The 26,453-nt window shown below is 39.9% G+C and overlaps 1 protein-coding gene across 1 annotated transcript in view; it reads left to right on the forward strand.

The window, feature by feature from the left end:
• LOC126416853 (THO complex subunit 5 homolog) overlaps positions 1 to 26,453 on the forward strand; it is a 241,140-nt gene that overhangs the window by 135,605 nt on the left and 79,082 nt on the right. Inside the window, exons 8-10 of the mRNA XM_050084736.1 lie at positions 1,101 to 1,224; positions 10,840 to 10,945; positions 18,097 to 18,313. Coding sequence (XP_049940693.1) covers positions 1,101 to 1,224; positions 10,840 to 10,945; positions 18,097 to 18,313 — 447 coding nt within the window. The remainder of the gene's footprint in view (positions 1 to 1,100; positions 1,225 to 10,839; positions 10,946 to 18,096; positions 18,314 to 26,453) is intronic.

A 26,453-nucleotide genomic window follows, 5' to 3' on the forward strand; every position in this document is an offset into this window, starting at 1 on the left:
ATGGTCAGAAATTCGTGGTGCAGTGGGTCAGTTTGTCACCATCTTGGAAAATGATATAGTTCATGTGTATTGAACACAGGATCTAAGCTCATTGTAGATTCTCTTGACCTCACCATTAATATCTGTTACAAGCCCAATATTTTAGATCCCTACAACCAGCATACCCATCCCTGTGATTGTCCAAACCTTTCAGCAGGGCTGACACCAGTCCCAGGATATGATGTGTCTCATTCTGTCTGATGTATCCTCAGCAGTGGAGAACACCTGGTACCTATTTTTAAGTCATAGGTAACAGTTGAGTGGCCAGTGCCCACATTTGTCTTCCATTTCGAAGCCTTTCACTCCAGCACTGACAGCCATTCATCCTCACTTGACAAAAAAGTAACAAGATTAAGTGCATCAAAAAGTATAATGGCACTAGTTATTGTAGTTAATAGTTGAGGCAAAGAACAGATTGCATCTATTTCCCCAAATGCCCTTTCATCGCTGGCACAGTTCTTATCCATCTTTCACTGAAAGTAAGTTCTGAAGCGGAGATGAGTGGAAAGCTGTGAAATTCACAGAGACACGGTACACACCTTCCAGTTTTTATGGTAAAATCACTCAGAGGTGGTACTTTCAGTTCTTGAAGCAGCCATGTTCCTTCTTCGGGGAGGAAAGAGCAATTGATTGAGAGAAGAAGGGAAGGCTGATGCATGAGTACAAAATTTCAGTTTGATCAAATAACAAGAATTCAAGTAATGATTGATAAAAATTTTGGATCACTAAGGCACTTTCAAGTATGTGAAGTTCATAAAAGCCTGTGAAAAACAGAAATAGGGTGCTGAGACATTATGGTAAGTCAAGGGGGGGATATAGGTCAAAAACATTTGAGAAACACAAACATATGACTCGGACATTGTGTAGGAAAATTGCCAGGTATGCCTAAATGAGGAAAAGTAGTTCAAGACTTTCACAGAGGTGAGGGGGCACATTCTCGTAGGTGCTTCTGGCATGTAAACTTGTTTTGTTAATAGTGTTTCTACATTTATACATTTTCATTTACTTAAATATTGATATTTTTGTATCAAAGAACTGAACATTGTTCTTTATTTCTACAGGATACTACAGAATTTCAGAATAGACACCACAGGAAATTGTCCAAAATAGATAGAATGGAAGAGAGAAAGAAACGGCTTCTTCTGAGACACCCGCTGTCTGTGGAGATTGTGATCAAACAGAAAGGTGAGATCTAACATCTGCTAAAATATACACCAGTGTCCACTACTTCAGTGCAGTCCAGAGAAAGGCAACTGAACACAGAAAAAGTGAGCCAAAGTGCAGACAGTACTTTCTAAACTTGATTAGAAAGTTAATGAAAAGAAATGCATTATACAGGGTGATTCAAAAAGAATACCACAACTTTAAAAATGTGTATTTAATGAAAGAAACATAATATAACCTTCTGTTATACATCATTACAAAGAGTATTTAAAAAGGTTTTTTTTTTTTTCACTCAAAAACAAGTTCAGAGATGTTCAATATGGCCCCCTCCAGACACACGAGCAATATCAACCCGATACTCCAACTCGTTCCACACTCTCTGTAGCATATCAGGCGTAACAGTTTGGATAGCTGCTGTTATTTCTCGTTTCAAATCATCAATGGTGGCTGGGAGAGGTGGCCGAAACACCATATCCTTAACATACCCCCATAAGAAAAAATCGCAGGGGGTAAGATCAGGGCTTCTTGGAGGCCAGTGATGAAGTGCTCTGTCACGGGCTGCCTGGCGGCCGATCCATCGCCTCGGGTACTTGACGTTCAGGTAGTTACGGACAGATAAGTGCCAACAAATAATTGATTGTGGAATTTGCAGCTCTCTGCTAGCTCTGCAAGTCGATTTTCCTGGGCTGCGAACAAATGCTTGCTGGATGCGTGCTACATTTTCATCACTCGTTCTCGGCCGTCCAGAACTTTTCCCTTTGCACAAACACCCATTCTCTGTAAACTGTTTATACCAACATTTAATACACCACCTATCAGGAGGTTTAACACCATACTTCGTTCGAAATGCACGCTGAACAACTGTTGTCGATTCACTTCTGCCGTACTCAATAATACAAAAAGCTTTCTGTTGAGCGGTCGCCATCTTAGCATCAACTGACGCTGACGCCTAGTCAACAGCGCCTCAAGCGAACTAATGTACAACTAAATGAAACTTTATAGCTCCCTTAATTCGCCGACAGATAGTGCTTAGCTCTGCCTTTTGTCGTTGCAGAGTTTTAAATTCCTAAAGTTGTGGTATTCTTTTTGAATCACCCTGTACTACAGTGCCTTGGCCACATTTGCAGTTCCATGTGAACAGAGGACAGTGTCGTAAGCGATTTAAAAGAAGTAATTTTTCTGCATAGCCTGTTCTTTATTTTGAAATTAAGAGTATATTTAATCATTGTGCAGTTAGCTTATTTCACCCTCTTGGACATTACAAGCTGCAGTTGTCGTCATTGCTGTCATCACCTTCAGTCCAAAGACTGGTTTGATGCCACTCTCTACTAGTGTCTATCTCATGCCACACTCTTCGTCTCTGAATAACAATTCAATCTACATCCATTTGAACCTGCTTATTGTATTCATCTGTTAGTCTCCCTCTACAATTTTTACCCCCTCCCACCCCCACTTCCCTCTCTTCAAAAGGATAATTCCTTGGTGCCTCAGGGCACGCTCTGTCAGCTGCTCTCTTCTTTTAGTCAGGTTATGGCATAAATTCCTTTTTCCCCAGTTTGATTATGTATCTCCTCATTTGTTATTTTATCAACATCTTCAGCATTTTTCTGTAGCACTACATTACAAACGCTTCTATCCTCCTCTTGTTTGAACTCCTTATGGTCCTTGTTTCTATTCTGTACAAGGCTACAATTCAATAAATACTTCAGAAAAGATTTCCTATGACTTAAATTTGTACTCAATGCTGATAAATTCTTTTTTTGAGAAATGCTTCTCCTGCAGGGTTCAGTGTGCATTTTTTTATCCTCTCTGCTTTGGGCATCATCAGTTGTTTTGCTGCCCAATTAGCAAAACTCATCTGCTTTTAGTACATCATTTTCTAATCTAATTCTCTAAGTATTATCTGATTTAATTCAGTTACATGCTGTTACCCTTGTTTTACTTTGTTCTTATTGATCTTATAACTTCTCTTCAACACATTGTACATTCTGTTTAACTGCTCCTCCATGTCCTTGACTGTCTCTGGTAGTATTACAGTATCATTTGGGAACCTCAAAGTCTTTTACTTCTTCTCACTCTAATTCCATTTTCGAATTTCTCCTTGGTTTCCAATACAGCCTGCTCAATGTGCAAATTGAATAACATTTGGGATAGACTTCAAACCTGTCTCACTTCCTTCTCAACTACTTTTTGCTTTCATGTCCTTCTGCTTGTATAAATGCAACTTAGTTTCTGTACAAACTGTAAATAACCTTTCACTACCAGTATTGTACTCGTGATACCTTCTGAATTTCAAAGAATGTATTCCAGTCAGCATTGTCAAAAGCTTACTCTAAATCAACAAATTACATAAACATGGGTTTGCCTTCCTTTAACATAGCTTATAATTTAATTCAAAGGATCAGTAATACCTAATATAGTACTACATTTCTCTGGAACACAATCTGCTCTCCCCTGATGAAATGGCTTGCAAAATCACCTGACTTGAACCCTGTAGAAAATCTGTGGAGCATGTTGGAACAGCAGGTAAGACGCCATCATCAACATCCCTGCAATTTGAAGAAATTAAGCGATCAAACCCTCAGCAAGTGGCTTAACATGGACTTGAAATACTTATCAAGTCCAGGAGCAGAATTACACAGTATAGTATGATGTGTAACATGACTAATTTTTGCATCTGGTGAGCTAATTATGCTACTAATAGCAGGCAAATAGCAGCTCTCCTGTACAAGGTCTGTTCAATAAATAAATGTTATTTTTTGGTGGTATCTCAAAAATATTGGGCTAGCATGCCTGCTTTTTTAACAGGATGCTGACAATCGGTGAAACAAGGAGGTGATACCCTTTTCGATTTCCACCAACACGGACCACCAGAGTGTCATTAGATTTATGTTAGTTGAAGGGCTGAACCCAATCGAAATTCACCGTTTTAAGGCAGTGGGGTATGGTGAAAGTCGTTTGAGTTAACACAAATGTACCAGTAGGCAGATAAGTTCAAATGGAGTGCAGGAAGTGTTGAAGATTCACCGTGTCCAGTCGTAGAGAACAGTATTCTGAGGACTGATACGTTGATACAGGAAAATAGGTGTATTACGGTGAGAGATATTGCAGCAACAGTGAACATTAGTGTTGGATCAGCCCACCATATTGATGTTCAAGGGAGTGTGTGCAAGGTGAGTTGCAAAACATTTGACATCAGAAATGAAAGAAAGGTATATGGATGTGTGCAGAGAGAACTGAAAATCATCTGCTTAACCCCCCCCCCTCCTGCCCCTTCAGTCTTGTATTTCTCAGATCTGGCACCTTCAAATAATCTCATTTTTAACCCATTGAAAGAACCTTGTTGTGGCTCAAGGTTTGCTGATGATGGGGGAAGTCCAGGTAGCAGTACATAACTGGTTCCTCAAGCACGCCCCCAAGAATTCTTTGTACATGGAATTGAGAAGCTGGTCCATCGCTGGCATAAGTGCACAGAACCTTAGGTGAATTATGTTGGAAAATAAATAAGTGTTGCATTGCATTCTCATAATAGATTCTTTAAAAAATCAGTTTTTTTTAATTGAATGACTCTTGTAAAATTGAGGAGGCAGAATTGGCGTTCTTTCTAATTTAATTTATTAAATTTACATGACATAAGCATGAAAAACCATTAAGCATTATATTGATATTTTATTGTTTATGCAGTATGCAACTTGACTTCTCTGATGTCACTCATTCTATACCACTGAAGATTCTTGATGGATCTGTGGGACATGATCAAATGAATGAATACCATTCAAACCTATTGTTACAAGGAAACCAAAATTATTTCAACAGAGAATGTTCTGGAAAAACTGCATGTCCAAATGAACATTTAATCTTATAATGTACTGTTGGGCCGTCCTTAACAATTAATCATAATAGGCAGACTTCACTGTCAAAATTTCAAATTCACGGATTGGCTCTTGATTCGCAACGTACCGTCCTGGGAGTACATTGCAGGATGTCAGTTGGAGTGGTGTATACAATGCATCTTGTTTCTGTTCTGCATTTAGTGCATTTCTTTCCTCCTTCAACATATATTCAAATTAAAACTGATAATCAAGCCCACAGTTCAACATTAAGGGAACTATGGACAAAAAAGGAATGTAGGCTATGAGAAACATGAACTACACAACAAGGTTAGGTTAACCAGGGATGTCCATCTGGTCTTATTTTACAAATATTACTGATGTATATTGAAAGATCCAATAGAATGTTATGTATTATATCCCAGTTCAATAATTTCAAGAATAAAATTAGTCTGTATGAAGGCAATTCAAAAGAGAAAGTGAAAAATTCGTAATAATAGACGGAAAGTCATCGAGTAAAACAGAAGTAATATCCGGCGTTCCCTAAGGAAGTGTTATAGGCCCTCTATTGTTCCTGATCTATATTTACGACATAGGAGACAATCTGAGTAGCCGTCTTAGATTGTTTACAGATGATGCTGTCATTTACCATCTTGTAAAGTCATCAGATGATCAAAACGACTTGAAAAATGATTTAGACAAGATATCGGTATGGTGCAAAAAGTAGCAATTGACCCTGAATAAAGAAAAGTGTGAAGTTATTCACATGAGTACTAAAACAAATCAGCTAAATTTCGATTATGCGACAAGTCACACAAATCTGAGGGCTGTAAATTCAACTAAATACTTAGGGATTGCAATTACAAATAACCTAAATTGGAACGATCCCATAGATAATATTGTGGGTAGAGCAAACCAAAGACTGCGATTCATTGGCAGAACGCTTAAAGGTGCAACAGGTCTACCAAAAAGACTGCTTACACTACGCTTGTCCGCTCTATTCTGGAGTATTGCTGTGCGGTGTGGGATCCGCATCAGGTGGGACTGACGGATGACATCGAAAAAGTACAAAGAAGGGCAGCTCGTTTTGTACTATCTCGAAATAGGGGAGATAGTGTCACAGACGTGATACGTGAATTGGAGTGGCAATCATTAAAACAAAGGCATTTTTCGTTGCGACGGAATCTTCTCATGAAATTTCAATCACCAGTTTTCTCCTCTGATTGCGAAAACATTCTGTTGGCACCCACCTACATAGGGAGAAATGATCATCATGATAAAATAAGAGAAATCAGGGCTCGCACAGAAAAATTTCAGAGCTCGTTTTTCCCGCGTGCTATTCGAGAGTGGAATGGTAGAGAGACAGCATGAAGGTGGTTCATTGAACCCTCTGCCAGGCACTTTATTGTGAATAGCAGAGTAATCACATAGATGTAGATGTAGGTACATTTATTAAAGAAAGTGAAAAAATGCTGTTTGGGTATTGATTACTTCTCAATGTAATACTTAAAATTGAAGTCATTGCCAAAGAAAAAGTTTTTCGCTGCGTGTCTGAAGAATTATCAGAAACATTCAAGTAATCTGAGGTGAAATAATTATTTCCTTATAAGGCAAAACTCTTGTAGATTAAATACAATTACAAGCAAAGTATTGGCTTGTACTTAAACACAGTGCATCATTTTTCACAAGCTATTTTTGTACACAGAATAAACTATATTGTTGTTAGGTTGTGCTACATCTGCTTGTAATTATTAACTCTGTCTTCAGGTATGGAAAGGTTCATATTCTTCAAAAATTGATGGGCATCAATGAAATGATTAAACACTCACAGTACAGGGTCAGTGCCAGAGACAGGGTCACGTTTATTTGAGCTGTGCTTGTGTGAGTGTATGTGTGGTGTGTACTTCAGAAGAAAGCCTTTTGGCTGAAAGCTCACATGTTTAGCAGTCTTGTTGTGCCTGTCTGCAGCTCAACATCTCCTCTACGTAACAAACAGCAATCTATCCTTTTCATAATATTCTCAAAATAAGTGGTGTACTTATTATGAAACTTAATCATTTCGAGTAGCCTCCAGTTGAAGACAGACCACTATTGGCATAGCTTGTAGTTCGTTATTTGACCCATTTCTGAGGTTGTTATTCATATAGCACCTTCCATTTTACACCAGTAAAGCAGAAGTATTTGCAAAATTGTATTATGGAAATAACTTGGGGTCAACGTCTTCGAATCTCTTTTAGGTAACTTTCAAGGCAGAAGCTCTTCTTTGATTTATTCATTTACAGAGTTTACTGTTACATTATGTCAGAAATTGGAAACAACAGTAGCACTGAAATGCAAATTTCTTTATGCCTGGCTATTGAAGCAGGCAGTGCAGTGGTAAAACCCCAGGCTCGTATCCAAGAGTGGTAATTTGAATCCCAACCCAGCCATCGAGATTTAGGTTTCCTAAATGACATGAGAAAAATGCTGTGGTGATTCATTTCAAAGGGTATGGCCAGTTTCCTTCTCCTGTTTGACATGTTGCATGTCCCTTTTACTTTATTCATGTAATTTCGCTGGAGAACAACACGTCATTGTAATACGGTGGACCATCTAATTGTTAAACAGGGGCATGTGTTTGACAAGGGCAAAGACTGACATCAACATTGTTCAGAACTCGTTCACACATCTCTTGCATGAATTTAATGCAAGATAAATTAAAATGATCGGCCTTTAGTCTCAGGATTGCTGATTGCTATGAGCAAAGACAAATTAATGACTGAATGCAATACGTGTTCAGTTATTTCATCTCTTTACAATGACCTGCCGACTTCATTGGATCCTATCTGTAACAAATTATACAATAGCAAAAACCAAAATTATACAATAGCAAGAACCAAAATTGTCGAAATAGGGAGTGGGTAGGTCTAAAGTAAATATGAAAGTTCTAAACAGTACCACATTTAATTACTTTAAACCAGCAAACAGTATAATTGAAACACAACTTGCACATGCAACAGACCATTTCAGTATTTGCTGACCATCAATAAATTTCCCTATGGTGTCTCAGAATACAGTAATTATTATTGTTACATTTCATTGAACACACAGATGTTGTGTAGAATTTTTGTTCTTCCTTATACACAAACTATTAAGGAAAAAAGAAAAACAAATGCACAGGAGACTGGCTCTTTACAAACAATAAAGAAAATATATTCTTCCTTAAAAAAGTAACATTTAATAATCTTGATAGAGCATTGAGAATATTCTCCCTCCCTCCCTTCCTCCCTCCCTCCTCCTTCCCTCCCCACTCCCCTCCTCAGTAGTAGGTGGTTCCAGTTATCTGCAAAATATTTTATATTTTGACAGCTGTTATTGGCACTTTAATCATATTGCAGTATGTCACACCACCCCTGGCTGTGACATAATTCTTCACTCCTAGTTTTGTGGTTTTATCTAATGTTTTCATCTTTTTTTCTCATCAGATATTCTTTAATATCAATAACGTGCTCACTTTAGCAGTTTCTCCTCTGTCACCATTTAATTTTCAGTTGTCGTGAAACAAATGAAAACAGGGAAAGCAGATAAATTTATCTTCTCCTGAAAGTTCTAAAGCTGAGCAGACGCAGAGAGAGGCACATTCACATTTTTGTAACAGATTTTCTAAAATAAACAGTGAGTCTCAAAATACAGTGGTGTGGACTACCTCAATTATTTTACTGCTTATTCATTCGTAATTACATTTCAGAAAGATGGAGAAGCCAAGAAATACATTCATTTGTAATTACATTTCAGAAAGATGGAGAAGCCAAGAAATACAAACAAAGTAACCAAAAAATTTGTTCTGGAAGTCGCAGTCGTAGCAGAAAAAGTTATATAAGGATGTGCTACAGTAAAAGTCGAAGATGTGTTCACTGCAGGTTGTAAGATAGTGGTCAACGTTGCACTCTGTTTTTCATTCTCCCTGTGTCCCATTCTTTAATATAAATATTAGTTTCCCACTCTGATTGCAGCAAACTGTATAAAGTTTTCTGGTCTCTGGCACTGTCTAATTAGGAAGTCCATGCGACAGGGATCATGGCTCTCATTTAAGCAGTGCTTTATGTCTGTATGAACACTACCTCTGTACTATGTGATTTTTACAAATCAGTGGCTGGCAAGCACTTGGTAAATTGAACCCCAGACCTGTATTGTCGCTTAAATTGAAGCTATGATCCCTCTAAGATAGACTCCTTAATTAGATAGTCCATAAACAAGAAAGCTTTATAGGTAATAAATTCAAACCCAGAATTAAGATAAATATAAATATAAAAACTTATGTAAATGGTCACTTTGTAGCCAAAAAGTCACTAAGAAATTGTTTTTTGTTAATGTCACTTAGACTTTGGACATCATAATGGGTCTGTTGCCTAAATTCATGTTTTATCCAGTTGACCACCTTCACAACTAAGAAAACAGGAGTAAATGATGATGGCTGGAGGCAGTATGGCAAGGAGCACCCCACTATGTAGTGCCGATAACCACTGCAGTGATGATTCGACAACGATCAAACCCAGTCACATGATTCATAAATTAAAAAAACCTTTTCATTTTAATCTCTTGTGTAATAAATACACGAAAAGTCCACTTATTTATGACTAGGAAATTCTACTTGTCAGATGGCAATCTAAGATCTGTTACAATCCCCAGAATGTTGAAAGGCAACTGTCAATAAAAATCCTGTACCACCCAGCAGTCTGCATGCAGGATCACAGCTGTCCTCCTTCAGGAATGGAGTTAGCGATGCTTCACAATACTACTAAAATGTCACTCGAACTGGCCATGCCAGATGCAGTAAATTGTAAGCTGGTAATTAGTTCTGGAAAAAAAGAAGCCTGCATACACGAAGAAAAATTTCTTATTCTATAGTTTAAATGTTAACATTTGTCCATTGTAACTGTAATAAGTCTAAACACATTTAACATTAAAATTCCTGAGCAATATTTTCTGTAACTGACTATAGTTTTTATCTTTCTAGATGAGTTAAGGATTCCATTTTGTGCACAATATGTAGATGACACCTAGTTTTGTTCTCTGTCTGGGGTGGTCCAAATAATGGTTTTAGTGTGCCTACTGCAGTGTCCAGTCTGGGACCAGACGGAGCAGTATTATTGTTGTGTTGTGTCATTGTTTGTAGCCCAATTAAGAGAATGAGTCTGACAAAGAAAAATTACAGGTCACTTACCTTACTTATGCTGGCATCATCTGTGGAGAGACAAGGTAGATGAAATTTGGTGTGTGTGTGTGTGTGTGTGTGTGTGTGTGTGTGTGTGTGTGTGTGGGCGGGGTGGGGGGGCGGGACAAGCTGCATTGAACTCCTACCAACAAAACTAGATCTGCTGTATAATGGATATTATGTATTGTATTCCACATAAATGTGCAGCAGACACATAGCAGTAGAAGAGAGATGTCAAGGACATCAGCAAAGTTCCAGTTTAAACAAGGAGTAGGGTCTAGTAACCAGTTTATTACACTCTTGTTAATAATCTCATCTGTCAGCACCAGATGACAACAGAGAAGGTCAGCTCAGGGTTAGTGGCACGGACATGGCAAAATATATGTGCATTAAAAGGCATCATGTGAGATGGGAATGTGTCTCAATTATAAATAGTGGCACAGTGCTGGTAGTACTTCTCAGTCTGGGTGGCATTCACAATATATTTGCTGCTCATGACTGAGTCAGCCATCAATATAGTGTGCACTACGTGGAACTGTCAACTTGTCTAGAAACCTGAAAATGTATAAATAAACTTAACACTTTTATAATCTATGCATTTCACTTTTTTAGATGGAAACAGCCTGTCGTTAAACTTCAGTTATTTGGTGAACTTGCATGTTGTTACAGTAAAACCCCAAGTTAATCTTTCACATGCCATTCATGGAATATGTGCAGGGTAAGTTTAATAAACTATTTATTCTAGTTGATGGTAATTCTTACTTTGTCTTTTCAACTATTTTACCTTTATAACCAATATAATTATTTATCCAGTGCATACTGTGCAGTGAATCCTTGTTACTCCCCTATTTATTGAAGTATTAGTGTGCTGTAATTATCATCAGCAGCAGCAGCAACAATAATGACAGTTTCCTGACATTGGCCAGGTCAGCTTTGCACATAAGCCTTCCTTTTTCGAAATTGTTGTGGCTTTCATGGTCAAGTGTTTCCATTGCCTGTTGATTTCTGTCTTGGGTTCTTCGGCCTACAATTTTTCTGACATTTTGGCCGTGCAAGTAGATGGTGTTGTCAAAGCTTCACCCTTCAGTGCTGGTGGCAACATTGGAGGGCTTTTCTCTGGTCAGTACAGCTGTCGTTCTCCCCGTGCTACCTCCAACGGTTGTTCATTGCAGCATATAAATCCAGGATCCACTCACCTTAAGGCTTTCTTCTTCCTTCTTGAAAATTTTGACATGTTTGTAATTTTCTATGGTTTCCCTGAATAAGTGGGTATTGTTGCTGTTATCCTCCATAAGAATCTCTGTATTGGTAAAGTTCATTAAGTGATTGTTCTCACCCAGTGCATACTCTGCCATATGTGAAGAAATCAGCCATGGTGGAGTAAAATGCTGGGTGAGACCAAACATGTAATAAAATTCGCCAACACACAGGTTCTTGCAGTGGAGAAGAACTACCACACTAGCTTGTTCAGCAGAACCATAGAAACTCAGATACAACACTCTACAGCCACATCTATCCTGTAATTCACAGACTGTTTCTGTACTGTTCCACTGTCAAACAGTGCATGGTAAAAACAAACACTTAAACATTTCTGTGCAAGTTCTGGATTTGTCTTATTTTATTATGATGATCATTTGGCATCAACAAAATATTTTCACATTCAGAGGAGAAAGTTGGTTTTGAAAAGATCTCTCCATAATGAAAAATGCTTATTTTTTCCTCAATGATTGCAACACCAACTCATGTACAGTATCATATCCATGACACTTTCTTCCCCATTTTGTGATAATTCAAAACAAGCTACTCTTCTTTCTAAATTTTTGGACGTCCTTTGTCAGTCCTGCCTGGTAAGGATCCTATACTGTACTGCAGTACCAAATGAAAGGACTGACTAGTGTAGTGTAGGCAATCTCTTTAGTAGACATGTTGCATCTTCTGAATGTTCTCCCAATAAAACAAAGTCTTAGTTCACCTTCCCCCAACATTATGTGGTGATTAGTCGAATTTAGCTTCTCAATAACTGTAATCCCTAGGTATTTAGTTGAATTAACAGCCTTTTGATCTGTGTGATTTATCATGTAACTGAAGTTTCACAGATTTCTTTTAGTACCCTTGTGAATGACCTCACGCTTTTCATTATTTAGAGTCATTTGCCACTTTATCGCCATACAGATGTTTTATTTGAATCTTTTCCAGTTGGTTTTGGTCTTCTGATGACTTTATGCAGTGGTAAATGGCAGTATCATCTGCAAACAATCTAAGATGGCTGCTCAAATAGTCTACTAAATTGTTTATGTAGATTAGGAAGAGCAGAGGGCATCTACCACTTGGGGAATGCCAGACTTCACTTCTAGTTTACGTAATGACTTTCTGTCAATTGCTATGAAATGTGACCTTTCTGATAGGAAAACACAATCAGTCATACAAAGCATTCAGTTCGATTAGAAGTCGCTTATAAGGAATGGTATCAAATGCCTTCTGAAAATCTATAAATATGGAATCAGTTTGACGTCATGAGTCAGTAGCACCCATTACTTCGTGTGAATAAAGAACTTGTTGTGTTTCACGAGAATAATATTTTGTGCTGGCTCTGTGTCAGTAGAGCATTTTCTTTGAGGTAATTCATAATTTTCAAACATAGTATGTGTTCAGATCCTACTGCAAATGGACATCAGTGACATCATGGTACTCTTCTTTCCTCTCTGGAGTATTTGTGTGACCTGTCCAACTGTCTTGTCTTTAAGTACGGATATTTCTCCATATGAGTGATTGTATATGACTGCTAAGTATGGAACAGTAGTTTCAATAAAAAAGAGGAAAGCCTCAAGACAAGGTGAATAGATCCTGGATTCCATGCTGCAGTGAATGCCTGTTGCAGGTAGAAAGGAGAGCGCCACAGTGGCAACATCCACGAAAACACTTCAGACATTCATGCAACAGGTAACACATACTCTTCAGCCATAAGCCTGACTCTAGTCTACCATCAGCAGTGGAGGAAGAAGCTTCGACAGTGTGAGCTGCTCATGCTGGTGAAACAGCAGAAAAATTGTCATGTGAACATTGATTGAAGTACCCAAAACATAAGCCAACACCCAATATGCCAGCAAGTGGCAATGAAAACCTCAACATCTTTGTTCTATGCCTATACGGGGAAGAGATTTTAAGATTTTACCAAAGCCTTGACCAATGACGGAAGAAGAAAGTCTGTTTGCTGTCTTCTCTCGCCTTTGTATTGTGGTGCTGAAATGGAGGGATGAAGGGACCACAACAAAGTTCCTGAACTGTAAATGCCTAATCACCACTGCCAGGCACATTGTATTTATGACTGAATGGGATGAGATGGTCATCCTGAGTAAATTCATGCAACATGGAGTGACTTCGCAAGACTGATGGGCCAATTTTGGACATTTGCTATCAACTAAGTGGCAGCATGCAGCAAGATAGACAGCATCACTCATAGTAGCATGAAACATGAACTCAACCAGTGCACTGAGCGACAGAAGAGAAAATTTGCAAGATACAGAAAGCAGGATGACAAGCTGATTCCTGACATGTAATGCACTCTAATCAATCTCAGTGAACAACCGTTGACCTCAGAGGACTAGGCTGTCCTTCAAAACGTAGAGAATTTCGCTATCAGCCCCAGAACTTTATCTATGAAGGATATCATTGCTGACACCAAAGTGGCCACCTAACCCTTCCTTGTGAAAAGACTGAGGAAATATGGGTTGAACCCACAGGGTGGGGGGGGGGGGGGGGCAACAAGGGAATTGTGGCCATTGTAAATGAGGATCAAAGATTATAAGCACAAGATTCAGGACCTATTAAATCCGATGACATACTGAAAGCTAAACACAGATCTGACACAGCATATCATACTCAATACACATTGGTTGATCGAGGGATCTTCTCTCTGCACAGACAAACTGAAGAACCTTCCAATAGAAGCCTTTTCACTTCAACAGTATGGCTCACCACTGAGACCAATCAGAAGCACTTCTGGTTCCTCTTGTAAACTGGTGAAACGCTTGGCACCTCTCCAGCGATGTCTAGGAAAGAAAGACACATACATAAATGATTCAGAACATTTCATTGTGAAGCTGAAGAAACTAAAACTTGGACCAAACTATATACTGGTCAGTTTTGATGTTGTTTTATTGTTTACCAAAGTGCCACATAATGATTCTCTGGAGTAGATTGGTTCCATTTTCCAACATGACATCACCAAGTTCTTTCATACATGCCTTACTGTGAGCTGTTTTACGTAGAATGATGATTTCTGCAAAACAACTGGAAGGTGTCACCATGGGTATTGCACTTAGTCCAATGGTGGCCAAATTTTTTATGGAGCATTACAAAACACAGGCACTAGACTTGGGACCTGGTAAACTTAAGGTGTAGTACAGGTGTGTTAGCGACATCTTCGTGTGGAGCCATGACAAGGAACAGCTCAGTGAATACCTAACACATCTAATGTCTCCATGGCAACATAAAAATTTACTATGGAGGTAGAATGGAACCAACAGCTACGCTTTCTAGATATACTAGCTGTGAGGAATGGTGAGAACCTGGATGCAGTACATGTCGAAAGCCAACACATACCTGCACAGACTGCCAAATCATCACCCGAGCCAGAAAAGAGAAATGATTAATAGGCTCATATTGCACACAAAATGAATATGTGAGCAGCAGCACCAGGGATGTAAGATGCAACCCCTGGAAAGCATTCTGAGGAGCAATGGATAATTCACTGGTTGTGTAAGAATGTCAGGTACAGCCTTTCTGCCATACATCCCCAGGGTGATGGACAGAATAGGCCCTATATTGTGTAAACGTGGCATAAAGACTATTGTAAACATGGCATAAATACTATTGTCAGACTGATCAAAAAGATCAGACACTGTCTCATATCGGCCAAAGATGAAAGGGGCCCATTTGCAGTATTGGGAATATACTGCATATCAGGTATGTGTGAACAAGTCTGCACTGGAATGACTGGATGATCTGTCAATGTGAGAATCACAGAATATAAGTGGGTTGCATGTTGGGACAGCTACAAGAATTGGTTGTGCAGAGCACTGACCACATAATAAAATTCACCGGCACTGATGTTCTCACTGCTGAGAAGAGCTACCATGGGCACTTGTTAAGGGAAGCCATAGCAATTCCAGAAATGATAACAGTTTCAGCAAGAAATAGGAATGCCTCAAGGTGAATGCATCCTGGATTCCTGTGCTGCAGTACACGGCCATTACTGGTAGCAAGGGGAGAACCACAATGGTAACAACCTGGGAAAAGTTCTCAGATGTTGGCACAAAACGTATCTATAATCTGCAGCTGTGAGCTTGACTCCAGGCTGCCACCAGCAGTGGAGGGTGAAGCTTTGACAGTGCCAACCACTCGTGCTGGTGAATCATAGAAAACATTGTGAAACAATCAGCAGCCAAAGAATTCGATACAGAAGCCAACAGGCAATATGCCTCCCTTTGTCCTTTTATCACCCATAACCCCCCACCACTGTTCTAACACCATCACCCATTCCCAGTCCTCTCCTTTTCCTTAAATATTCACCTCCTCAAATATCTCTTTGTCTTCCTCTAAGTCTTGTCTTGGAGCTTCAGTTCGTGCATCCTCCTGGGTGTTCTATCACACATCATTCATTCTCTTTACATGTCCTTATCACCTATGCCATCGGCACACGGGACGAGTTAGCTAACATTGATGTGGTGCTCAACCAGGTTTGTAACGTCACTTCCTGCTACTTCTCGTTGTGAAGCCATTTCCTTGTGTGAAACACAAAATAACTTCTGCACTATTTCGGCAATGTGCCACATAAAGTAGAACCCGTAAGAATCAAGAACGCTCCCTATGTCACAAGCAGAAAGCAAGATGCCATACTGTACTTGTCATGTTCAGCAGAAGCCCATCTTCAATGGGTTTTATGTTATACATTACACCCTATAAATATATGCAGCTTCTAAGCACCAGCACGTTGAATGTCTTGAGATGAATCGTTATTAGTATGAGTTGTTGTAATAAAACCACTGGAAAAGCTGTGTTGGTGGTTAAAGAATTTTCGCATTTTGTTATTTTTGCGATGTAGCTCGTGTGTAATGAAAGTAAGCCAATTTAAAGCAAGGACCCATTTAAGATTCATGAAAAAAATGATGTTCTTATTATGATTTATTAACCCTTTAACTGCGCTGGACGTGTTAACGTGTGCGCCTTTGTACATGTCACTGTGTGCTCTGAACGTGTTAGCACGCCATTCCTTCTACCTGGTACTCTGAACATGTCTACATGTAGGCACGTTCAAAGTACCAGGTAGAAGGACTGGTGCCGTGCGTAATCACGTTCAGAGCACACAGGGACAGGTACAAAGGCGCACGCGTTAACAAGTCCAGAGCAGTTAAAGGGTTAACAATCAGTAACATTTTGCAGAATAAATCACAGAAGAAGAAGATTTGGGAGGCGCATGTCAATTTAGCACAGGTGGTTGAGCAACTGCGTCAGAGAACCACCAGCAGATCGGACACGGGTTCGCATCCCATCATATCCAACTTCTTCTTCTTCTTTTTCCACCTTTGCATTTTCCAAAAGCTTGTGGGAGTTTCATATGAAATTAAAAGAAATAATTTCTGTAATATTTGGTTTTATGTAAATATGAGTGTGCCCTGTGTCAGAAGTGAGTCTTTATGATTTGGTGAACTTTTGTTAGCTGACATCTTTCCTGAGTCGACATGTATTTTCCGTTTTTGTTTTATTACACGTTCATGTTTATAAATTTTTTTATTTATGTTCACCAAAGAGAGAACAACGTTCGTTTTAATAGAGCTAAGGTGGGAATTCCATGTGCATCCATTTTTGTGACCAACTTTGTGGTTTGTGAGCCAAATAAATCCGCCAACCTCCAACCAATGGAGAGGGCAAAATCACACCAACCAGCTAGTACCATGTGCAGATGGTGCTGTGTCTCATGATGTGAGATATCACATGTGTGTGCACGTCAACATTAGCTGCCTCGTCCTGTGTGCTGACAGTTTTAGGCTCTGCTGATTCTATCGGCTCCTGTAAGAGTACTCCTTTACAATCTTCCTTATCTTTCACTTCTTATTCTGTCCATCCTTGTTATTCTCTCTCTCTGCTCCAGAGAAAGTAAGTTGCTCAGTCACATGGTGTACCAGGTAGTTGTTGCGTACAATGCGCCCCTTTCACACACACACACACGCACACCACCACCACCACCACCACCACCACAACCACCACCCCACATCAAAGACATCTGTCATTCACAAAGTTATAATTTTTTTTGTTTCACGCTGTAGTTTGCAAGATTTTTTTTATGTTTGTCATTTATCACAGAATCATTTAATGTTACAATTTTGTCAGCAGATGTATCACATAAACTGTGCAAAAGTCAATGCGAATAAAGATGTGTGGGATTGGATCTTCATTGGTCATAACCTTTTCAGGCACTCGACGTGACTTTTACTGCTGTGGTGCGTGTTTGAAAATTGAACAGTAGTTAAGATTCTATATCGTACTTTAGATGCTGAAATGACTGTGTAATTGAACCAGATCTCAAGTTTGAGAAATAGAAGTTCATACCACCTCTGATAAGACACATCGAAGAAAGAACTGTAGTTTTTAGACCATCTTGTTAAGTAACTCTCTCCATTGGTTTCATATATACTGTTATGTTAATTTGCATGCTGTTTGTTCAGTATACAGAATGTGTTGAACAATAAAGAGTTTCATAAAGTTTCAATATTTACATAAAATACACAGACTGCCATAATATGAAATATGAGCTACCATAATTTGATGTATGTATATACTTCTTAAATTTGTTTGTTTTGACATTTTCAGTGATCTGATTGCACCTCAGAACATTTTGTCTTCACTTTTCCCAAGTGACTTGGGACTGGACAGCCCAAATGTTGCAAATTTGTATCAGCTACAACACATGGGACTTGATGGGTTTGGGAGCTATATTTCTGATCTTGGCATTCCTTATATATGGGCTCAAAACATTGCTGGCTTGGATTTCACAGGTTCTAAATCACATGAAATCATGGAAGCACAGGTATAAAGATGTAAAACCATTTATAAAATATCTTTTTGCATGCATTTTGATAGAGATTAAAATAGAGGAAGAGGTTTTGTTTTTGTAGTTAGGAGATACCATGTATATATTGTCACTTGCTTAATGTGAATATAAAAATATGAAAGCAATAAAGAACGAATGTTTTCAGTAATTTCAGGAAGGTATTTCAATCACGTACAAATTTGTATAGTCTTTGAAATTTTTGGCCTGAAACTATTAACAGAAAATAAAAGCGGGTGTTGTTAATTATTCTGTGTAGTAAAAAATAATGATGCTACAATTTCAGATTAACATGTTCACCTTCAGATGGCTGTTCTTATTTGTCTTTATGTCATTTAGACCCCATGTTTACACTTTTCAAGGGACTTTTTAAATTGTGTAACTTAGGGGAAATCCGTCAGTCTGTTTGGTGTAACTTAGGGGAAATCCATCAGTCTGTTTGTCTGTCTGTCTGTCCAACTATTAAAAATCCTTTTTCTCAGGTACAGATAGATGTATCGAGTTGAAATTTGTCACTAAGGTTTGTGGTCCTTTGGTGGTGTAAAAAATAGAAGCTTCTAAGTCAATGCAATGAAAAGAGACTGCCATTTACATCATATATTTTGATACTTGCAAATTCACACATGAAAATCTATAGGGTACTTCCCATTGACCAATAATCATGACATTTGGCAAGAAACAAGGTATAACAGTGCAAGTAAAGAAAAAATGTGAAAATTATTAATTTGCAGTTATATGAAAAAAAAATTCTTTTGTCATTTGTTATCCGACATCAAACTGGAAATAAAAACAGTCTGTGGTTCTGCATTCAGGCTGACTGGGTCGCAACAGTAAAAGTCAAACATCATGAAAGAATTACTTTATTGCTCATATGATGCATATTGGAATTTATCCACCATCAGGTATCCAGGAGTGATTACTGCATGTAGATATGGAGTTTCAAGTTGTATGTGAAACAAACATTCTTAGTCTAGCCTCCGAGTGTTTGTATCACATACAACTAGAAATGCCATATCTACATGCAGTTATCACTCCTGGATATCTAATTATGAATAAAACAATATTATGAAAAGAATAGTCACTATTCGCCACATAGCGGAGAGGCTGAGTCACAGATAGGAACATCAGAAAGACTGTCGGGAAGTGAGTTTTCGGGCAACAAGGCCTTCATTGAAAAAAGACAACATACACATGCATGTGACCACAGTCTCTGGCAGCTGAAGCGAGACTACGAGCTGCAGCACATGATGGGAGACGCACCCAGGTGGCGGGGTAAGGAGGAGGCTAGGTTGGGAAGGGGAGGGATAGCAGGATAGGTGTGGGTGATGCTAAAGTGCTGATTGTGAGAGCATACTGGGACAAGATGAAGAGGGAGTAGGGCAGCTAGGTGCAGTCTGGTGGTTAGGCAGAAAATGGAGGGGGAGAAGGGGTTGCAGGAAAAGAGAGAAGTAAAAAGACGGAGAGTGGGCTGTGTAGTGCCGGAATGGGAACAGGATACTACAAAGTCTTTTTCCGCAATATCCCCCCCCCCCCCCCTCCCTTCCCCCGTCCCCCTGCCTAGCCTCCTGACTGCACCTAGCTGCCCTGCCCTCTCTCCACCTCACCCTTGTGCGCTGCCACAAGCAGCACCGTATCGTTCCCCGCCCTTACCCTCCTGCTATCCCTTCCCCTCCCCGCCCCAGCCTCCTCCTTACCCCCACCACCTGATTGCCTCTCCCATCACGTGCTACTGCTGCTCGCTGTCTGGCTTCAGCAGCCAGAGGTTGTGGTCACATGTGTGTGAGCTGCAGTTTTGTGTGTGTGTGTGTGTGTGTGTGTGTGTGTGTGTGGTGTATTTTCGACAAAGGTCTTGTTGACTGAAAGCTCACTTTCCGAAAGTCTTTTTGTTGTGCCTATTTGCAACCCAGCACCTCCACTATATGGTGAATAGCAACTATCCTTTTCATAATATTGTTATATTCCATCCTCAATTTTCCATTGTTTGATGATGAATAAATTCTGAAATGTAACTCTTCAGGCTTTCCCGGCGATCTAATGACATCTTGGGTTGTTTCCTTCAAGAGAAACAGGGATGCCCGATAAGATCATCAGACAACTACGGGAAAAAGCGCCAGTGCCACGTAGACTGTATGGTCTGCCTAAAATACACAAGGAGGGCGTGCCCCTACGTGCAATTGTCAGTAATATTGGGGCACCTACGTACACAACAGCCAAGTACTTGAAAGGTCTCCTGTCTCCATATGTGGGCAAATGTATTCACCACATCCGCAACTCAGAAGATTTCCTGCAACGCCTCAAGCAACTGCACATCACAGATTCGGACATCATGGTTAGTTTTGATGTGAAATTGCTGTTCACCAGGGTCCCACTGAAGGACTCACTAGAACTGATTGCAGAGAAATTTGACGGTGCTCTGTTGGACCTGTTCAGTCGTACACTGACATCCACGTATTTCCTGTACAGAAACCAATATTACGAGCAAACTGAAGGTGTAGCTATGGGCAGTCCACTATCCCCTGTGGTTGCCAACATGTTTATGGAGAGTTTTGAGGAGAGGGCATTGGAGACAGCCACATTTAAACCCACATGCTTCTTTAGGTATGTGGTTGACACCTTCGTGATCTGGCCACATGGGATGGACAGGCTCAATGAGTTTCTTGAACATCTTAACTCATGCCACCCTAATATCAAGTTCACCATGGAACTGGAGAAGAATGACCAGCTGCCATTTCTGGATGTACTAGTCCAGAGGAAAGCAGATGGATCAGTTGGCCACAGTGTGTACCGAAAACCAACACACACTGATTTATATCTGCAGGCCAGTAGCTGTCACCACCCTGCACAGAAGAATGGGGTTCTGAAGACTTTGGTCCACAGAGCACGTGCCCTGTCAGACCAAGAGAATCTACCTATAGAGATAGAAAGTCTCAAAACAGTTTTCTCCAAGAATGGATACACGGACAGACAAATTGAGAGGGCACTCCAACCAGCCACTATACCACAGGTTCCTGAAGAAGACCAAGATGAAACAAAGAAGGTGGCATATCTGCCCTATGCTGGCTCTATTTCTGCCAGAATCAGTCGGATCCTCCGTAAACACAATATCAAGTGTGTTTTCTGTCCATCCAACAGGATTGGGGGACTGCTGAGGAGTGTCAAAGATGACCTGGGGTTACGAAAACCAGGGATTTACAATATACCTTGTCAATGTGGCAGGTCCTACATTGGCCAGACGACAAGAACTGTGGAGATCAGGTGCAAAGAACATCAGAGACACACTAGATTAAGACAGGTGACTAAGTCAGCCATTGCTGAACACTGTCTAGAACTAGATCATGCCATGAAGTATGAGGATACCAAGATTCTAGCACAAACACCCAGATTTTGGGACAGTGTTATAAGAGAATCGATAGAAATTAAAATGGCTGACGATCTTATGAACCGTGACACAGGGTACCAGCTAAGCAGAGTCTGGGATCCGGCTCTGGAATTGTTAAAGGAGCAACGGGGCCAGCTGCAACACTACACAAACAGAAGAACCAGAGACATGGAGATGGAAAACAAGCTGCTGACGGACTGCCAGGCGCACCAGACTGAAGATGGAACACCCAGAAGTGGGACTGGTGGGCGCGGACCGCAGAGGGAACATCCAGAGCCGCAGCAGACGAAAAACGGAGCGGCAACGCTCTAACAGGTCGTGGTGAGTGGGCGCGGACCACAGGGGGAACGCTTGGTACCCCAGACCGTAGATGAAACCCCCAGGAGCGGGTTGGTGGGCGCGGGCCGCAGAGGGAACACCTAGAACCGCAGCGGACGGAAAACGGAGCAGCAACGCTCCAGCAGGTCGCAGGGAATGGGCGCGGACCACAGAGGAAGCGCCTGCAGCCGTTGCTGGAGAGGGAAGGCCATAGGCATAAATACTGGACCAGGTCCACTCGAGGAGCAGTCTCAGGTCGCACCTGATGAAGGTTGCGAGCTACGTGACCGAAATATCGTGCAAGTACGACGCTGATATCCGGCAGAACACCCGACAACCCAAGATGTCAATTCTGAAATACATCATACGAGCAATAAAGTCATTCCTTGCCTGATGTCTGATTTTACCACTGCAATCCAGTCAGCCTGAATGGAGAGCCACTGGTTATTATAATCATGGTTGTGTGACTCCTGCATGACTTTATGTCGTGTTTATATTGTTGTAATTAGAACTTTTTCAAAAACTTTGGAATCTTTGGCACCAATCTCTTGCCAGTATCGATATTGATAACAGGCAAAAATGGTTGAGATTCTCTGTTCCCGAAATAGCTAAACAGTCTACATACATAATTAAGTGTGAATTATACTTTCCCATTTTTTTTTAAAAAAAAGTGTAGTATGCTAAATGTGAGATACCGGATGCCAACAGACAACATTGACTGATTACGTAAGATAGCAGACCCATTGAGAGAATAGGCTATTTTCCTGTGTTAAAAATATGATTCGGTTAGCTATTGTTTTGAATTATTATAACATTCAGATAGCATTTTTGGTCAATATTCTCATAAAATAACTGTTATTTTTATTTAGTTAAAGCTTAATAATAATTAAATTTCAAGTTTTGATCATGTTCAAAATTTCTCTGTTATTAGATGAAGCTCTGGTGGTATCACAGGCTAGGAGTAAGATGAAGCTGTACGTGTGTTATAAAGGTATTAGCTGAAGTTACTAGTGTTCTTCAGTACTTTTTCTGCAAAAAGTTTCATTGATTAGTGATGGAAAACTTTTAAGTAAAATGGAAAGGAAATTTGTGAAGGCTGATAGTGGAAACCTTCTGAAAGTTGATGCATTTGTGGTCTCTTCATTCTTAAAAATCAACCCAGACTTTTATGTCCCAGAAGTAAGAAATGTGAAAACTACATTGCATGGCAACAGGGATGGAAGTATTGTGACACTGCAGAAAGTCGCAGAATTATTGTGAAACTGAGGGAGTCTGAAATAGTCAGTGTAAGAGAGGGAAGTGTTGGGAATAAAAAGTTTAGAGGTAGCACAACGTCTGACTATAGATAATTGGTTCAGAGGATTTAGGTTGTCGTTAACATAGAGATGAAAGTCTTGCACAGATAAACTAATATTGAGAGCTGCTTCAAGCCAGCCTTTGGACTGAAGAACACAATAAAAACTACTGAATGTTGTTAACTGTTGTGATAGGCTTTTTTGTTTAATCGGTTTTTATAACCTCCTTGAGCTTACAAACTTCCCAATTTTTGTTCTTCCACTCACATTCTGTTCAGTAAGAAGGTGTGTAATCACAGGCACATGTCAGAACAATTAAGGCACTTGATTCTCATTCAGGAAAAGACTTTATTTCCCAGCTACCTATCTCGGTTTAGCTTCTTCATGATTTCCTACATCCAGCTCAGGTGAGTGCCTACATTGACTGCTTCCCTTAACCTTCCCCACTCGAGTTAGTGCTTTATCCCAGCTGATGTCTTTGTTTTCCCTTCTATCTTGATCTGACAAAATGAAATGTGTAACTCATTAGGAGCATTGCACTTTCTAATTCTGTGAATACAGCACTACATCCTCAATGTCAACAACTGTTTGTAGTCCATCTAGAACAAGGGTCGTCAGTATTCTATATGGGCATCACAGAGGCAACATATATTGTTCCCATTAGATCCCTTTCATTGAACAGTAGTTAACTTTATTCATTGCCCATTTTGTTAATGATAATTATAGTCTATTTCTTCTTACAGGTGTGCTATATGACTGTGTGTGTAAAATTATTAGGGACTACAATTCAGATTTTTGTAATGTCCTCACATCTGCCTATTGTTAGTTCTGATAACTTTTACAAACATGTAGGGAATGTAGCCAGTTTTGGTGGTTGTAGTTGACCTCGTACAGTGTGTACTGAAAAACTTCATAATGCTCTATCCTTACTTTTATCTTTCCACATGTGCAATTGAGACATTTGTTTAATATAGTCATGAGTGTGTGGTGGATTGTACTGTCTACATTACCATCACATCCAAGGAACTGGAGAAAGATGGTTTTTCCCATTCCTGGATGCCCTCCTCAGCAAAGTAGTGATAGTCTTAAGAACATGGTTTTTCTGGGAAACTGGTGCTTCTGTATCCTACAACCACTAGCGTTTGTCATAATTTTCTCATAGCATGATACCATGCTGCACGTATGCTCATTGGTTCACAAAATTTCCAGTACGTATAGCATCCCTGCTGAACTATGTCGTCTTGAGACAGTGGTATGGACACTTCGGAGGCTCCCGATACATTTCAGACTACTTATTGACACCTATGATATGCCACCTTGGAAAAGGTAATTCAGTGCTAAACCCACTTCCAAGACTCCAGACGAGAATGCTAGAGGTTACTTTTTAGCATTAGGGAGGGGCAGAAGTTCCATGGGGTCTCTTCTGTGTTGTGAGGTGGATGCAGATAGGACCAGATTTGGAATTCTTTGAAAAATGCTTGTGTTTTGGCCAACCTGTAAGTTACTTCACAGCTGCAGTTGAATGAGTCTTCATCTTAGTAAGTTATACTCCAGTGTACCAGTTGTCATTGATTCCCTTATCTTCTTCTGGTGTGATTATCTGGATGTGTTCACTTGGAACAGAGAGGGAAAAGAAACTGTTCCGTATTCTTTTGCCTGTACTCTTTGTTCCCTTCACTTTTGTGAGACAAGCATTAAGGGGCTGATGATGATGAAAGACTGCTGCTTAACCTATGGCTCAAATTGATAAAGTTGGATTTGTCATAATTTTCTCATAGCATGATACCATGCTGCACGTATGCTCATTGGTTCACAAAATTTCCAGTACGTATAGCATCCCTGCTGAACTATGTCATCTTGAGACAGTGGTATGGACACTTCGGAGGCTCCCGATACATTTCAGACTACTTATTGACACCTATGATATGCCACCTTGGAAAAGGTAATTCAGTGCTAAACCCACTTCCAAGACTCCAGACGAGAATGCTAGAGGTTACTTTTTAGCATTAGGGAGGGGCAGAAGTTCCATGGGGTCTCTTCTGTGTTGTGAGGTGGATGCAGATAGGACCAGATTTGGAATTCTTTGAAAAATGCTTGTGTTTTGGCCAACCTGTAAGTTACTTCACAGCTGCAGTTGAATGAGTCTTCATCTTAGTAAGTTATACTCCAGTGTACCAGTTGTCATTGATTCCCTTATCTTCTTCTGGTGTGATTATCTGGATGTGTTCACTTGGAACAGAGAGGGAAAAGAAACTGTTCCGTATTCTTTTGCCTGTACTCTTTGTTCCCTTCACTTTTGTGAGACAAGCATTAAGGGGCTGATGATGATGAAAGACTGCTGCTTAACCTATGGCTCAAATTGATAAAGTTGGATTTTGTTATTATATTGAAATTGAATGGTGTTTCTTCACTTTGACATTGCAGAACAACACGGCAGTAACTAACACTTCAGTATGTTTGTAGTATGACTTTTGGAGTTGCTCCACAACAAACTTGCCAATTGGTCTTGATTAACATCATGGACATCATTTAATTTGGTTGCAGTTTTGGAACATTTCAGTGTTTTGATATCTATGGATTGTTTGTGAAAAATATCTTTGGCAGTTTACAGTGCCTAGGTATCTGGTTGATGGCTGCAGTGCCTCTGCTTTTGTCTAAGACCCACAGTTCCACCTGGTGTCCAATTTGCTTACCGTATTTACTCGAATCTAAGCCGCGCTCGAATCTAAGCCGCACCTGAAAAATGAGACACAAAATCAAGGAAAAAAAATTTTCCCGAATCTAAGCCGCACCTGAAATTTGAGACTCGAAATTCAAGGGGAGAGAAAAGTTATAGGTCGCATCTCCAAATTGAAACAAAGTTGGTCCATTGTAATATGAGACAATTTAGGTCGAATGAATGACGATACAGCTACAGTAGTTTGGTTCGAGTCGTAAGCTTAGCAGTTAAGCTTTACCAGGTAGCCATTTCTATGCGTCAGGCGCTCCGTCCGTATTTATACGGGTACCCTTCCTTTTCCACGTGCTTCGTCTGGTTTGAATTGATTGCTTATTTTTCTTTGATCTGATAAGTGCAGTTTTCTTTGTTATAGGTGTTTACATCACTCTAAGCTGAAAATGCATTACT

The sequence above is a fragment of the Schistocerca serialis genome, chromosome 8, assembly GCF_023864345.2.
Source record: "Schistocerca serialis cubense isolate TAMUIC-IGC-003099 chromosome 8, iqSchSeri2.2, whole genome shotgun sequence".
NCBI lineage: Eukaryota > Metazoa > Arthropoda > Insecta > Orthoptera > Acrididae > Schistocerca > Schistocerca serialis.